This window comes from Cyprinus carpio, chromosome A6 (genome assembly GCF_018340385.1).
Source record: "Cyprinus carpio isolate SPL01 chromosome A6, ASM1834038v1, whole genome shotgun sequence".
In the NCBI taxonomy this organism is placed as follows: domain Eukaryota; kingdom Metazoa; phylum Chordata; class Actinopteri; order Cypriniformes; family Cyprinidae; genus Cyprinus; species Cyprinus carpio.
This window is the reverse complement of record NC_056577.1, coordinates 32,723,466-32,739,683: the sequence shown is the minus strand read 5'-3', so window position 1 is coordinate 32,739,683 and position 16,218 is coordinate 32,723,466. Positions and strand designations below refer to the sequence as shown.

General features: G+C 35.7%; 1 protein-coding gene across 1 annotated transcript in view; it reads right to left on the bottom strand.

Moving 5' to 3' along the window:
* Positions 1–16,218, bottom strand: part of LOC109079965 (cadherin-22-like) — a 182,028-nt gene that overhangs the window by 32,284 nt on the left and 133,526 nt on the right. The window contains exons 6-9 of the mRNA XM_042759078.1: positions 14,085–14,275; positions 13,059–13,315; positions 7,963–8,099; positions 981–1,102 (exon numbers count right to left, since the gene is read on the bottom strand). Coding sequence (XP_042615012.1) covers positions 981–1,102; positions 7,963–8,099; positions 13,059–13,315; positions 14,085–14,275 — 707 coding nt within the window. The remainder of the gene's footprint in view (positions 1–980; positions 1,103–7,962; positions 8,100–13,058; positions 13,316–14,084; positions 14,276–16,218) is intronic.

Sequence of the window (16,218 nt, the reverse complement as noted above, 5' to 3'; positions counted from 1 at the left end):
CCAGGTTTGGAGCAGAGCTTGTGATATTTATCTCTTCAAAACGGCACTTTTTGTGCTCCACAAAAGAAAGTTTGTCATGTAGGTAAATAAATGATGACAGAAGTCTCATTTTTGGGCTGAACATGTATTCTTTCATTCCAGGAGTAAACAAAGCACTGCAGGTGAGTTCTTGCCATCGTGCCGTTTTTCGTGACTAGAGTTTATAAATTGCCTTTGGGAGGAAATGTCAGGCGGATCATTCTTTCCAATTGAAAAAGGTCCAAAGCAGGAGCAAAGCAATAATGAAACTATTCTGACAAAAACGGAAAAGCGATTGGCTCGGTACTAAATCTGACACACACTGATTGTTCTGCTGGACTCCAGTGTTTCAGTCCAGGTTCGGAGGTCTTGCGAGGTCACAGCACTGTATCTCTCAGACCGGTCGCTTTTTAGGACACGGCCAAATAGGAAGGAGAGATTGGTGAGTTGAGCCAAACTACATCAGCCCAGCGGGATCAGACGAGATATTGAGCTTCAGAAAAACAAATCTTGTTTGGCGTTGTAATCTTTCGTCAAACTGAATCAGGGAGGCCACGCTGAGTGCAGCAATCCCACAATGCAATTAGAATCTGACCACTTTATCATGACGCACACCTGATGTTCCCGTGCACACCGCAACTGTTATGTATTAGCGGCGAGCGCAGCTGTCTGAGAGGAGCCTGCTGATATCAGATTACATATGCTTTTCATGGAAATGACAACGTTTGCCCTCACAGGTCCGTATCGCGGCTGACAGCTTTATCAACACGAGAAGACATCGGGAACAACTAAGTCAGTGTCTTCTGACTGCAGATATCATATCAAATCAACAGTACTGATGATTTTTGTGCGAAACAACAGATCTTGTTTCCAGCGCTTTCAGACGCAGATGCGATGTTATCGAGGCACGTCTGGTGAGCGTGATTTCTGATTAGACTGATGTGACTGAGGCTTTATCTCACCTGGCCAGGTTTGGCGTCCTCGCAGATCGACGCCTCGTAAGGAGTGGCGAGTTCGGGAGGGTTGTCGTTCACGTCCAGGATGCGGATGCTCACCGCTGTCTGAGACGCCATGGACTGGTTATCTGAGAAGAAATGGATGAAACCATCACAACCCGACTAATAAGGATGGATATGGATGGATGGATATTTGCCAGAAGACAAAATGCATTCAAGAAACAATTAGCTTAAAAAAATCCTCATATCTTATGCATTTTCCCCCAGTAAAAATATAAAAATATGTATTAAAACAAGAAACAAAAGATTCATTAAGAGTATCATTCTGTTAAGGAAAGTTACTTTCGTGATGGTCCTCACTGTCAGGTTTTCACCACTAGTTTTTGCTATGGAGACTTGTTTACCCTTCCAACATACTGTGATCTGGTTACACTGACATACAGTACAGGCTACAACACGTCACACAACCTGAATGCTGCATCAGTATATTCACAATGGAATCCCAATCACAGGAAACAATGTATCACACATAGAACGTTACATTTGAAACAAAGAATTCTCTTAAAGTATGCACTGGTTGTCATGACGATGGCAGAGTTTACACTGGCCACATCTGTGAGCCCAGAAAAGAACAAACCCAAATGACGTGATTTTGTCTCATTAGATTCCACTGAAGCACCACAGCTGTATTGTGCATGCATTTTTAAAGTAAACTTCATCATGCAGGTTTGACACTGACCCGTACAACACACAGGCCGCAAATGACTGCTGATTAATTAAGACTTAAATGCCCTCAAATAATAAAAAAATAAAGATTGAAGTAATGCATTACACAGTTTGTGTCTGAAGGCACTCCTGATGACTCTCTCTCAGCAGTGAATTCATCAGAAAGACAATTCTTCTGCAACATTTTTGAGAAAATTAACAATTAGCAACGCAACTTCCAAACGCAGACAAATAACTCTATACACAGAGAAATGTAATGATGAGAGCTCACAGTTTGGGGCGGACATAATGTCATAAAAACTGACAAATGGATTCAATATTTGGCTGAAATATAAGATCATGGTCTTATTAAGCAATAATAAAATGGAAATGTTACTGGGAAATGTGTACATAATTAGTTTCATTTAAGTTCATATAAGTAAAATTATCTAGTAATTAAAAAAAGCTCTCTGTGTTGGGGCGACTGATCCTGAGCTAATTTCTGTGCTTCATTATTTCATTAGAAATGTTTTAATTTTCATAAGAGATGCATCTCAGCACCACAGCAGACCATGGATTAAGCCACCATTGTAATTGTAATAAGACATAATTACATTGTTCTAATTAACACCATGTTGCTGTTATGCTTGTGTTTATTTACAGGGATGTACAGTACATGCATGTTATGTAATTCAGCATATGTTAATTAGTGCTGCCTAATTAAAATATGTAGTTTTATTGTCTTGTTTTTTTTTTTTAAACTTTGCCCGTGTTTTATAAAACACAAACATTTCTAAACCCAATGCATTTTTGGAAAACTAAATTCATCCCAAAATCAAAAGAAAGAAAGATAATGTATTCTATAATTATAATGTTATATATTATATGTAATATAGAAAAAAAAAACATAATTAAAAAAATAAAATAATATAATTAAAATAAAATAAAACAATGTGGCATTATTTACTGCTGTGCTGAAAAAAAAAATCAAGTATTTTAAATCTGAAACTAAATTCTTAATGAATTTTGAAAGTAGAAAAGATTAAAAATCAATGCTCAAAAATTAAGAAAAAAAGACACAAACAAACAAATAAATAATATTGCAAAGTATTAATCGTGGAAGTGTTTACTATATTGCCTGATATTATTCTGTGTAAATAATAATAATAATAATAATAATAATAATAATAATAAAACCAAGTATGTTTAGGCATTTAAGACAAATCCAGGTTTTCAGCTAAAACTGAATGTTGAATGAATTTTGAAAGGAGAAAAACTATATCATGTAAAAAAAAAAAAAAAAAATAAAAATCAGAGATGAATTGCTGAAAAAATTAAACAAACAATTTAAATAGCAAAATATTCATCATGGTATTATTTACTATATTGCCTGATACTGTTTTGATTTTAAAAAAATATATATAATAAAAATATATATATATATAAAAAACATTTTTTGTTTTTTGATTTTGGGGTAGAATTGGACACGTTTTTAAGGGACTAACTCAAATAAACCAAGAACAGAATAAGAACACAAAGTGCTGATGAAGTGCAACATGCATAAGGAACAGATTTCTAGTGTATCATTCCCCTAAAGCTAGCAATACTTTCTCTGTGCTCATATAGAGCAGGCATCACATCAGACTTCTATTTTACTAGCAATGTGCGTCTGCGATATGAAGAGAAAGGATTTGAGCAGATTACAGGATGCAGGGCTTCTGTTAGCGGCCCAGCAGATGTTGGACGGCCACATATCTTCATGACATATTACCAGTCAGGCACTATATTAGAAAAGCTGCTCCTCGATCCGGTTTGAAAGCATGTGGCAGAGCTTGGCACGCGACTTACACGGAAATGAAGTCTTATGGGGTTTGGCAGTACGTTAAATCAAAGGACAGGAGGGTGCTATCTCAACGATCCTTGTCTCAAACATGTAGCAATAAACACTGATTGTTAGCAATGCCAAACCACAAATGACAACACAATAATAGATTTTTAATATCAGATAAAGACACCCAATACAATAACATTTATTTGCTGATTAAATGCAGTGTCAACTGAATGAAAACTTTGCATCCTAAAATAAAATAAAAAACTTTTTTTAACAATAATGATTGTGCTGATTTAATAAAAAAGAAAATTACAAGTAAAGTAAAAAATGTAATAATAAAATAAAATATTTTACTATATAAAGTATCCAATTACTATATTGCCTGAAATTATGCTGAAAAAAAAAAAAAAAAAAAAATACAAAAACAAATTAAGTATTGCATTTATTTTAAAACAATTCCTGGCCAGTACAACTTCTTTATGTCCTTACAAGTCACTGGCATTGGACATTCATCTTGTTAATGTGGAGTCATTGCATATACTGTATGTCTAAAAGAAAAAAAAAATTGAATGCATCCTCTTAGTCTTTCAAAATAAGCTGTTATACATAATACTGTGAAATTGCAAAGTTCAAAATGGCGTTGGTGTGAATCAGTTTCTTTGCACGTTGTGAGAAAACATATTTCAATAAAGTCTAAACAATCTTGTATGAGTCATATCCAGTCAAATGTTTGTCTCATAAAAACAAAAGAAAAGAAAGTTCAGATTGCCGCTGGTGCATTTCTGACTCATAAGAGCTCCAGTGGGAGTTACGCGCAGCAGACGAAACCTTCGTGATAGTTGGCACTGAATTAGTCTAACTGACACAGACTGCAGACCTATGGCCTAAATATTAAATTAAACTCGTCTTGTTTTAGCAGCTCTCCCGGTTGCACTAACGTGCCTAATGAGCTTCAAATGTTGTGCAAATTGACAAAACAATACCTCTGTCCTCAACCCATGCCTGAAGACATCAGAGACGTCCAAGAGCAGCAATTTGGCATGAACGCAATAAGTGCATTTTTAGTCTGGACGAGCTTGACTCATTTAAAATAGTGTATAAAGGGCTAAATTTAACTTTGAGAGTAAAAGCACTGCTGCTTTATTTTCACTGCGTCACAGCCTCTCGGACAGACGATGTCAGATGCAATAAACGTCTGTGAACTCGGGTCATCGCTGCAGATGAAATGTGTGAATCATGTTGTTGAACTTCATCTGTCTCCCTCAAGAATAAAACAACCCTGGCCAGTACAGTCAGTTTCTTTCCTTATGAGAACTGCATGCATGGAAACTAAATGCACCATATTTTTAAAAAAATTGAAAAGCTACTACATGTCATGTTAAAATCTGAGACTAATTTTTAAAAAGCAAATCAAATTACAATGAGTGAATGAATGAATGCATACATTTGTTTTTGGTAATATAATTGCAAGTAAACAATATAAATCATGTCTGATGAAGTTTAATAATCCTAAAAACACCATTATTTTCTTAAAATTTCCATTAAAAAGTTTCTTAATCTAATCATTCTTAATAAAATCAATTATTTGAGAAGCAGACTTGCAAGAGACGTTAAGATGTGTTTTTGGAGAATATATCTTCAATTAAGTTAATTTTTTCTAACTCTAATGTCACAAAGTTAGAAAAACAACATAATAATTACATATGTTTATTATCATATACGTTATTATTATTAATATAAATGAAGAGTTGATTCAATGAGTTTGTTCTTAGTAATATATTTTCAACAAAATTGCATGAAATATTAAGACTATAGAGAATATGTCTTGAATTAAGTTTATTTATTGCGCACTTCCGGCTTCACATACAGCTACATTACAGACTGCATGAAAGGCAATATTGAAATGGCACTTTAATACAAGCTGCCAACAGGGTGAAAATATACATTTAATTTTGTTCTTGATGTCAAAACTGCTCATCAAATCAAACGTTATGGTATTTTAGAGGACAATTACTGCATGAATGCATTCAAATCAAGAAAAAAATCAAAATCGAAATGCTGCTGTGTGATGTAGAGAAGCTGAACTCGACCAGCAGCGAAATAAACTGGAGCTACTCCAGTCTTGCTCGCTGTACTTTGGCATTTTCATTAAAAATGAAAGCAAAGAGGTTGGCCGTGATTACAGAAATGTCATTTTTTGTTACATATAAACCCTTCTGTATTTCTAATGGCCGAAAAGGGCAAAATTTTAGAGCAGGAATCTTGAAACGGCTTAAAATCCAGAGAAAGCGCAGTGCAGTTATTTTTCACTCTCCACACCAAATGTCCTTTCTGTCGAGATAAAGACACAACTGTGTTCATAGTATCTCTTTACCCTAAGGGCAAGACATGATGGTTTTTCCTCTATGTATCACCTGAGAAAGACGAAGCGAGTAAGCGAGAGAGAGAGAGCCTGTCTGCAGTTTGATATCATACAGCCTATCAAACGCACAGAAATTATATGTCACTCTTCTTCAGCAGATTGGATTCTGCGGCGAGCCGACGGCCTGCCAGACTTTCTGACAGTAAAACTCCAGTCTGGCAGCATCGTGCCAAGACTTCGCAAAGAAACGGACCTGATAACTCCGTCTGGACAGCAAAGAAATGTTCATCTCCTCAAGTCGATTTTTAGCACTGGAGCGCAGTAGATGTGCGGCTGTGTTTGCCAGGCCTGCTTTAGTAGGACTAAATCGACAGCCTTGAAAAGATTGAAATTGTATTTATTCCCAGCCAACTGAGACAAACTGAACTGCATTTCCGTGCATGACCAGATTTCCCAGATTTTGTCTAAAATATCATATTTACTAATATCGCCAGCAATGGGGGGGCGAAACGCTCGCCGCACATCGATCTGCAAACGTAACTCTTCAATGAACACTCATTACATTCTTGAGTGGAGTGTGAAATTTTAAAATACGAATGTACGAGGGAATTATGAAAAGCGTTTCCAAACTGGCCACTCGATGCCTCATTGCCCAACGTCTCCAAATCCCATGTATTTTGCAGTGAACAAGCACAAGCTGAAATTTGCTGGGAATTTTGATTAAGCAATTGACTTTGCTAAAGCTGCTACTTCCTTTTCTGCAAAAATGACTTTATCTTGGAGCAAAAACCTGGTATTTGTGTCCGAGATTGAGATTGAAGTGCTTTCTCTCACTTTAATACTTAAATACTGGATTTAGAATCAGGACAAATGTGACGTCATGACTTCTCCTTCACATGCCCCGATCTCAAACACTGAAAATAGCATTTATTTGACCAAGATGTACAGTAATTTACCATATGTTTTATACAGAAAGTCATTATAGGGGTAAAAAAATGACCCTTTTTTCTTTTGTTAAGTGCACCTGAGAAAACATGATAAAATTATTTAAAAATGCATTTCATGACTCCTTTAATGTTCAGAAAAGATTCACAGGTCACATCACTAGATGAGAAAATGTGTGAATGTTGTTACATTATATATAGTGTCTGAGTATGCACTCAAACTTTTATTTGTGCATCATTCTTTACAATAAATGACCCTTGCTTAGGTTTTGTTGTCTAATGCAATGACATTCAGACATTTTTTTGGTGTCAGTATACTTGAAAAGCATTGCACAGTTTCTTAAAGGAAAGGATTTTCTTTTTCCCAGAAATGCTAGTTAGTAGCATTGAACTAAAACATACTCGTTTTGATCACACGGGGCATAACCACTTCCCCCCAAACCTGGATAATTTCTGTACTGTTTGGGGATTTTTTTTGCCCCACCTTGTTATACTTGTTACCAGACAAAAATGACTTGACAAAAACAAAAACAACAGCAACAACAAAAATGTAATTGAATACCTTACTATTACCATTTTACATTTCTTGATTGTAGGTCTCATTGATCTTAGCTTATGTATCTCAGTTTGGAGTGAATATTGCAAAATAAATAAATAAACAAATCCACAAATAATGCTTTTTTTCACTCAAAAAATTAAATGCATGAGCTCAGATCAACAAGGCCCATGATCAAGAAATACAAAACCTGTGCTAATTGAAAGAAAACAAGTTGATAAAAAGATTGAGTGCAATATTTGGTTATAATATAGCATGATGAGAGATTTACAAGCAATTTTTACCAAATTAACACCAAGGAGTTTTTGCATAGCACAAGGGTTAAAGCTGATTTCTGCGTCAATCTGTCATGCAAAAACAATGTAAATCACTGGGGTTATTAGTTATGTAGTGGTTTATATGAACACAATAACTGCTTTAGCTTCATTATCTCAGCATATAATACTTCAGCATACACTGTATTAATCTGGAAAGCATTCCTCTCTTTTGACTTTAAATGGAATTAAGTCTCTTTTTCAGGTGGACAGAATTTGGGCCACTTGACTGAAACTCACTTGCGATTGATGGAGTGAAGTAATCAGGGTTTGTACCTGCTTCTACCACGGTAACGGTGATGTTGTGCCAGCCGGCAGTTTCCCGGTCCAGGATCTTTCCCAGAGTGATGGCGCCTGTTACAGCATCGATGTTAAAGATCTGCTCCTGGTCTGTGCTCCGCTCTATAGAGAACCTGGGAATGAAGCACGAAGAAGGGTTTATTTATGTCATCCACTCGAAAACTGCCATTTTTCTGTTTAATATCCTTTCCCTTAGAAAAAGTGGAGTGGGGGGACAAGCTCTAAAAAGGATACAAAAACGAACAGACTGAGATTGAAACTGGAAATCTAGACTTCCAACACAATGTAAGGGTTATTAAAGTTGACTAAAACCATAAAACTAAATCCATTTTGTTACTTCTAGTCATGATTTGTGAGGACAAAGTAGAGTCAGTACTTCTTGAAACAAATGATTACTTTTTCACACAAAGTCCTTTGATAAACCAAAATATATTTACATCCCATGTGGAATAATATAAACAGCACTGAGCAAGATGAGGCGACAAAGAGATGAGGATTTTGTAATTTTCCCCTCTGACTCGCTGTACTCTCCTCATTTTTTTTTTAAAACCCTTGAGGGTTTAATGTCAGCTTGTGCAGTTTTAGACTTTATATGGAATACAAATTCATATGAATTAATTCACTTCTTATTTTACCTTGCGCTTATTACTCTGTGCCAATAGGTTGAGGCGGCACCTTGGAAAAAGTTAAACTGCCCAAAGGGAGACGGAAGAAAAGAAGCTATTAAAGTCGAGGTGGAGAACATCCTGAATTTAGGCCGTGGAAAAGATTTTTCAACTACATTATTCTTATTGGCTTTTAATTGTCATGGAAGCACAACCACAGAGCGTTTATATAAAAAAAACCTCCATTAGTTCATCATCTTCATCAATTAATAAACTACTGCATTAAAAAAAAACATTCCTCATCTATGAATCGACAAAAACAAATGCTTAAACTGAAACAAAAACTGAAATATTATTTAGTTTGCCATTCATGCCAGCCTGGGAATAATAAGTCTGGTTGCTTAGAAAACTAACAGCTCAATGCTGTCCTTAAAATCGACGTCAGCCAAACACTTTACGTTAACATCTTGTGAAGACCAAAGAAACAAATCAATCACTAAGACATTTTTAACAAACCATAGCTTCTGGCTAAACTATGAGTCCATGATCCATAATATCGCTTCTTCCAGTGAAAAAGTGGTCTGGTCTGAATCAGGAGAGAAATCTGCACAGATCAAGCGCTGAGCCAAAACAGCTCTAAACAAATATGTGGCTGGATTTTGATATTAGATAACAGGAGATAGACTGTTTCACTGCACTGTAAAAAATAAAAACCTCTCCAACTCAAAATTTTCTAGTGACTGGTTACATCTAAATTTTCAATTGGCCTAATTGAATTTACAAAATTAAATTCACACTAATTCAATTTGGCCAATTGAAACATTTAGATGTGATCAGTCAATAGAAAAATTTGAGTTGCAGTGGTCTGCATTTTTTTTACAGTGTAGAGGAAGCTTTATTATGGATTATGGATTCTTATTTTGGTGAGAAGCAATGTCTTGAAGTTAAAAACAACTTAATGATGAATTTGTTTCCTACAAACACACAGCTTTTTTCTTCTCCAGATGTTAACTGATGGACTGGAGTGCTGTGGATTACTTGTGGATTATTGTGATGTTTTTATCAGCTGTTTGGACTCTCATTCTGACGGCACCCATTCACTGCAGAGCATCCATTGGTGAGCAAGTGATGCAATGCTACATTTCTCCAAATCTGATGAAGAAACAAACTCATCTACTTATTGGATGGCCTGAGGATGAGTACATTTTCAGCAAATTTGCATTTTGGCGTGAACTATTCATTAAAGTGAGCTTATACTTAAACAAGAAAAATCTGCCAATGGGGTAAGAAAAAAAAAAAAACTTTATTTAAAAAAAAAAAAAAAAAGAAAATTAGTTTTTTTAACCCATTGGCAAATATTCATTAATGTTTTAAGCACAAAGTCCCTTAATGGATAAAAAAATAAATGCATGTGTCTCAAGTAAATGTATCTTGATTCAAGAATGCTTAGCTTTTTTTACGGAAAAACAAGACAAAAAATATTTTTAGCATGTAATTTCTTGCAGTGTCAAAAGAAAAAGAAAATAGAAATTTAAATGTAGAACAGGTATCAATGTCTCTTGGAGCTCATAAAATGGCACAGCCGAAGGAAAACATACAAATATTTCCTGTCCAAATAGCAGGAGTGTGTTTTTCCAGCAGGTATAGTGCTCTCCGAGGGCTTCACCTGCCGGCTGTCCCGCTGGTATTGGGTGGTACGGGTGCGGGAGAGAGTGATGGGGCTCTGGGCAAAGCCCCTGTTTGCTAGCTGAGTCCAATGGAGATAATTAAAGTGGTACCGATGGGCATGGGCCCCACGCCATGCACCGATGTGTGCCAGCCAACCAGCAGAGTTTCCTGCCACTGTGCTGTGCTGTGCTTTATAACACCTGGAGCACTTTGAGCGCAGCCTCATGCATTTTTAATGGAGGTAATTTGCAAAGGCTATGTGTATGTGTGAGAGAGAGACTATACGGCCAGCCAAAGCCTTTTACTTCCCTTGTGCATTACCTTTGAGCTGCGGCAATGAGTAAATCATATTTCTGTGCTCTGATGGCTCTGGAGAATAAAAAGCTCTATCAGGATGTCGAACTGCGTGACCAAAATGCAGGGCAGGCGTCTTTGATAATGGAGAGGGTTCGCTACACAATTCAGATGGAGCAGACGCGGACCACCTGCAGTCCGTTTACTGACTGTCTGATGGATGTTATACACAAAAATAGAAATTAATCTAACAAATTTAGTTTGACTAACAATTTTTTATTTATTTTTTTAATTCCAAGAGTAACAGAACAAGGAGGTGTCTAGAAACAAATGATCACTGCCAAAGATGATCAGATAGTGTCATCAAAAATGAAAAAGCAGGTCTTAATTTGTGCTGGAAAAAGATGGATCCAGCATCTCCAGAATTGAATGTGACATATATTTTGTTGGATATGCCACCTCAAATGCCTCTGAAAAAAAAAAAAAATCCAGGACCTGTACATTTAAAATAATGCTATTGTCAGCTGAAACTAAAACTTTTTTTGTTCCTTTGGTCAATTGAAAAAAAAATAAATAAATAAATAACATTAAATTAAATTAAAAAAAATAAAATTCAAAATGTTGCATTAGCAAAGGCTAAATAAAGATAATTTTAAAATAAAAACAATAACAAAACATTGAACAACATACTAAAAAAACTTTAAAAATCTATTAACAAACAATGTGTAATAATAATAATAATAATAATAATAATAATAATAATAATAATAATAATAAAATTGTCCATTATCTGATGTATATATCTTGTGCATCTCTGTCACAATTTGTAAGAGATTTCTGTACTTCTGTACCCAGTTTTTAGGAGTGCTTCTCCATCTCAGATTATTATTGCAGTTTAATCTATTCCAGACAAGCCTGCCTCTTAAAGGCATATAAAAACAAACTGTGCTCAATCACTTAACATGTCAGTCACGCTGTCTCTTCCCACATAAGCGTGCCGTTTCTGGCCAGAATAAGCTGCAATGTGAACCAGACTTTATGGCTGAAGTCACAGTTCTGGACACGCAAGACTACACAACAGCAGACAGAAAGTTTTTGCGACTGAGCAGACATTTGACATTCTTCCCAAGGCCTGGAGGTGGAGAAGCTTTTCTGACCGGCATGCATGTGTGTGTGCGTGCGTGCATGCGTGCGTGCGTGCGTGCGTGTGTGTGTGTGTGTGTGTGTTTGTAAAGAAGGATGGCAGGTTGATAACTATGTGTGCCAAGATGCCCATAGTGTAATGGGAAAAGCCTCAGGCCAGCACATTCCAAGAGCCACACTTTGTTACGCTTCCGTGACTCGATATATCTCCAGTAATAGGCTTCTCAATGGAGGAAATTGATCCTTGTCTAAACTAAGAAGAAGTGGACTGTGGCCAGGGTGTGAAAACACACAAATACACACATAAACAAACTGTTTTGCCTTTTCACTTTATTTCAGTGTGGCTCACAGTCACTGAAGTTGTGCATTGTGATAAAATAGCTGATAAAGCACTGTCGCTGCCAAGCTTAATGATGTATTTAAATTCAAAGCACCTGTAAGATCTATAGCTGCAGAGTTGTGCAACAAAGTTTTGCCCATGCAACAATTTTTCTAGAAATGTCTGGGCATATTACTGCTAAATATTTCAGGCCTAAAGTCCTGTGTTTCCTTAACGTGATTTATACAGAAATCATTCTAGTATGTTGATTTGCTGCTCAAGAAACATTTCTTCTTATTATTGATGATGAAAGCAGTTGTGCTGCTTAATACTATAACATTATAAACATCTTTACTGACACTTTTGATCAATTAAATGTGGCTTTGCTGAATTAAAGTATTTTTTTATTTTATTTTCTTTGAAAAAAAAGTGGCAAAAACATGGCAAAATTACTAAAACTTACACTAAAAATAAAAATATAATATTTAAAATATTAATAATAGCTATACATTCTTTAAAAGCATTTAAATAATACAAAAACGGTAATTAATATTTCTTTTTTTTCTTTCTAAATAAAACTGACAATATAATAATAGCTATACATCATATAAAAGTATATAAATAATACTAAAATAACAGTAATTAGTAATTTTTCTTTCTTTCTTCAAAAACAAAAAGACAAAAGCACAACAAAATTACTAAAACTTGCAAATAAATAAATAAATGAAATTAGCTTTACATTCTATAAAGGTATATGAATAATACCAAAATAACAAAAAAAAAAAAAAAAAAAAAAAAAAAAAAAAAAAAAAAAATAAAAAAAAATTATAATGCTGGCAATATTTCTGTAAAATGTGAAACAAATGAAGTACTGCTGTTGCAGTTGCTAATATCATATGTTAAGTCTGTCATATCTTATTATATAGACACACAAACCACAAACATGTTGAAAACCTCTGACCCAAATAGTAGCATGTGTGTGTGTGTGTATGATTTATTTATTAATATAAAGATGTACAGATTATTTATGGGCTATACTGTACCTGACAGGGACGTTATCCATATCCGGGTCTTTGGCAGTCACAATCCCGACCAGCGCGCCCAAGCGAGCGTCTTCCTGAACCTCCATGATGGTGCCGCTGGGAGGGATGAAGATGGGAGGCTCGTCCACGTCCGACACACTGACCCGCACGATGGTTTGGTCCCGGAAAGAGCCGAGATCCACGAAACGAGGGTCTGCATGTTTGTTCACAGCCTCGACGACCACATTATGTGTGCGCTTGTTCTCAAAGTCAAGAGGCTGAAAGAGACATTTAGAAACTACTGTATAAAGACTATAAAACACAAATTACTAAGGCTCTGAATGATCAGCATGATCAGCACTGCTGTTAAACGTGTCGCACACTATCTACTACATGCCTTCTGCCGTCTGACTGATTGTTTATGATTTTTAGCAAGTAAAAGGCCTTTTAGTATAATTGTCCAGCTTCGGCTGGAGCTTCTCGTGTCAAATCTTTATCTGATTTTGATCAAGTAAAGGTCAGAATAACTGCAGTAATATCTCCAGATGAACTCTTACTGGACTGAAGCAGCTCAGCTTTACTTGATTCTCCATCAATCATGTTTTAGAGTCTCAAATCTGATCCATCAGGATCTTTTGAGGAGCGTTTGTTTCCAGAAGCTTTACTTTCATTGTTCCTCAGCGGAGGAATGATCTTCACAAGCCTCCAGAACATCTCACATCTTCTGAGGAGCCTTTATTTCTTCATCTCTCAATCACTGCATTATATGTTTGGATCATTTCAATCTCATTTTATCAAGACAGATTATTGGAGATATAGAGCACAGACTGATATTTATTTGCATTTTTTTTTTTTTTTTTTACATATTTATATGTATGTTAGATTTTAAGTACACTTATGTATATTAAACACTTCTGGTACTGTGTTGAATCAGCACTTGATGTTAAAAATCACTAGCTAACACCAAAATCCACCACATGGCCACATGTGACGGCCAGGACGCCCTTCAGAGCATGAAATGGCACAACTGAGAGGTCTTCCATCTACCTTTTTGATGGTGATAACGGCCTCCTGTGTGTCTCCGTCAGTCGAGACTCTGAACAGCTCTCCGCCCTCCTCGTCTTTGATCAGGTAACTCATATCCGTATTCTCGCCTGATGTCGCTGCATCTGTCGCGATCACCCGCCCGATCGGCGTCCCGACGGCTGCACCCTCTGAGACCGAAAACTGATACATCTCTGTGAGGGAAAGAGAGGATGTTACTTTCATGATGGTTTCCATTCATGTTGACACACTGTGGTGAGAATGCATGCATGTTAGGGCTGGGGAATACAGCAAAATAAAAAAAATCCTTTTGATGATATTTAAATATTAAATAATAAATATATACCGTGAAATATTCAGTTTCTCGGTATGTGTGTATTTGCTCTGAATGGTTTAAATAGGTTGCTTTTCTTCACTTAAAAGTAAAAGAAAAATGTTAAAATATTTTTTGCACCATTTTTCAGTAAATTAACAGAAGAGGGAAAATATACATTTTATTATTTTAATTTTATAGACACCAATATAACAATGCATAGCAAAATAACTCTTCTGCTCATCAAGGCTGCATTTATTTAATTAAAATTTCAGTAAAAGCATTAAAATTTTGAAATATTATTGCAATTTAATATAACTGTTTTCTATGTGAATATCTGTTAAAATATAATTTATTTCTGTGATGTGCAGCTGTATTTTCAGCATCATTACTCCAGTCTTCAGTGTCACATGATCTTCAGAAATCATTCTAATATGCTGATTTGCTGCTCAAGAAACATTTCTGATTATTATCAATGTTGAAATATTGATCATTTTTGTGGAAAATGTGATACATTTTATTTTTCAAGATTATCTGATAAATAGAAGGTTCAACAGAACAGCATTTATTTGAAATAGACATCTATTGTATCATTGTAAATGTCTTTAATGTCACTTTTACTCAATTTAATGTGACAAAACCTTATCTGATCCCACTAAACAAAACCATACTGATCCCATGAATGGTGTGCATAGATTTTATATTAAATCAATGAATGATTCACAGGCACCTTCTGAACACGTTTCTTATGTAATGTAGGCAATATACCTGAGTGCAGTATGTGTCATAACGGAGTAAAACAATCTTCAAAGCACATATCATCTCTTAACCTCAGAGCTCATGCTACATCCATCTAGAAAGATTTATCCATAATCATTAAGAATCAGTTTCTCTATGGAGAAAATGAATGGTCTGTTCACATCCAGAAGTCGAATGTCGCACTATTGAATTTGAAGCTGTTTTAACAGCAATGCAACACAATGTCAAACCTCCCTTTAATCGGCAATATACCTGAGTGCAGTATGTGTCATAAATGTAATGAAGGCAATATACCTGAGTGCAGTATGTGTCATAACGGAGTATAAAGATTTCAGTTGGGTCCACAATACAAAAAGCAGCTTAATGAATTAGATCCTAAAGCAAAACTTGCATAAAAGAGGCTTTTGTGGAAAATGAAAGGGGAAGAAAGAGGAGAGAGTCATCGAAATATGGAGAAAAACAGACATCAGGGCATATGAGACAGTATTACAGCGAGTCTCTTTGCTGTAATAAAGCTAATGCTGCTTTTCCTCTGGAGGAAATGGAAAAGGAGGATGGAAGACCAGCAGAAAAGGGAACATAATACCCCAATGTGTTGCATTGCTCTTTATACGCTGCGGCTGCAAACACACACACACACACGCACACACGCACACACACACACACACAGTCTTGCTTCCAGACATGAAATGTATTAAAGCGTTGGCCATGCGGTCCACTCTGATGTGAGCAATGAGACAAAGTGCTTTTTATTTGTCTGAGCCTGTGATGTGTATTACCTCCGCTCTGGCCTCCGATACGATATATAAGTCAAACACACGCGTGCTGACTATAGCATAATATCTGTCTGGTGTAATGCCTGAAAATAATATTAAACATACACATCCAGTACCATTTGAAAATCCCATTACATGATTTATAATATTTTATGAATCAGACATTGTGATGCAACACTGGGAGCATTGCAGTGTATATAGGTTTGCTATGATTACATTTAGTCTCCTAATCTAGAATAAGCAAAATTAAAATAAAATAAAGTAAAATAAAGTAAAAATATAGATAAAA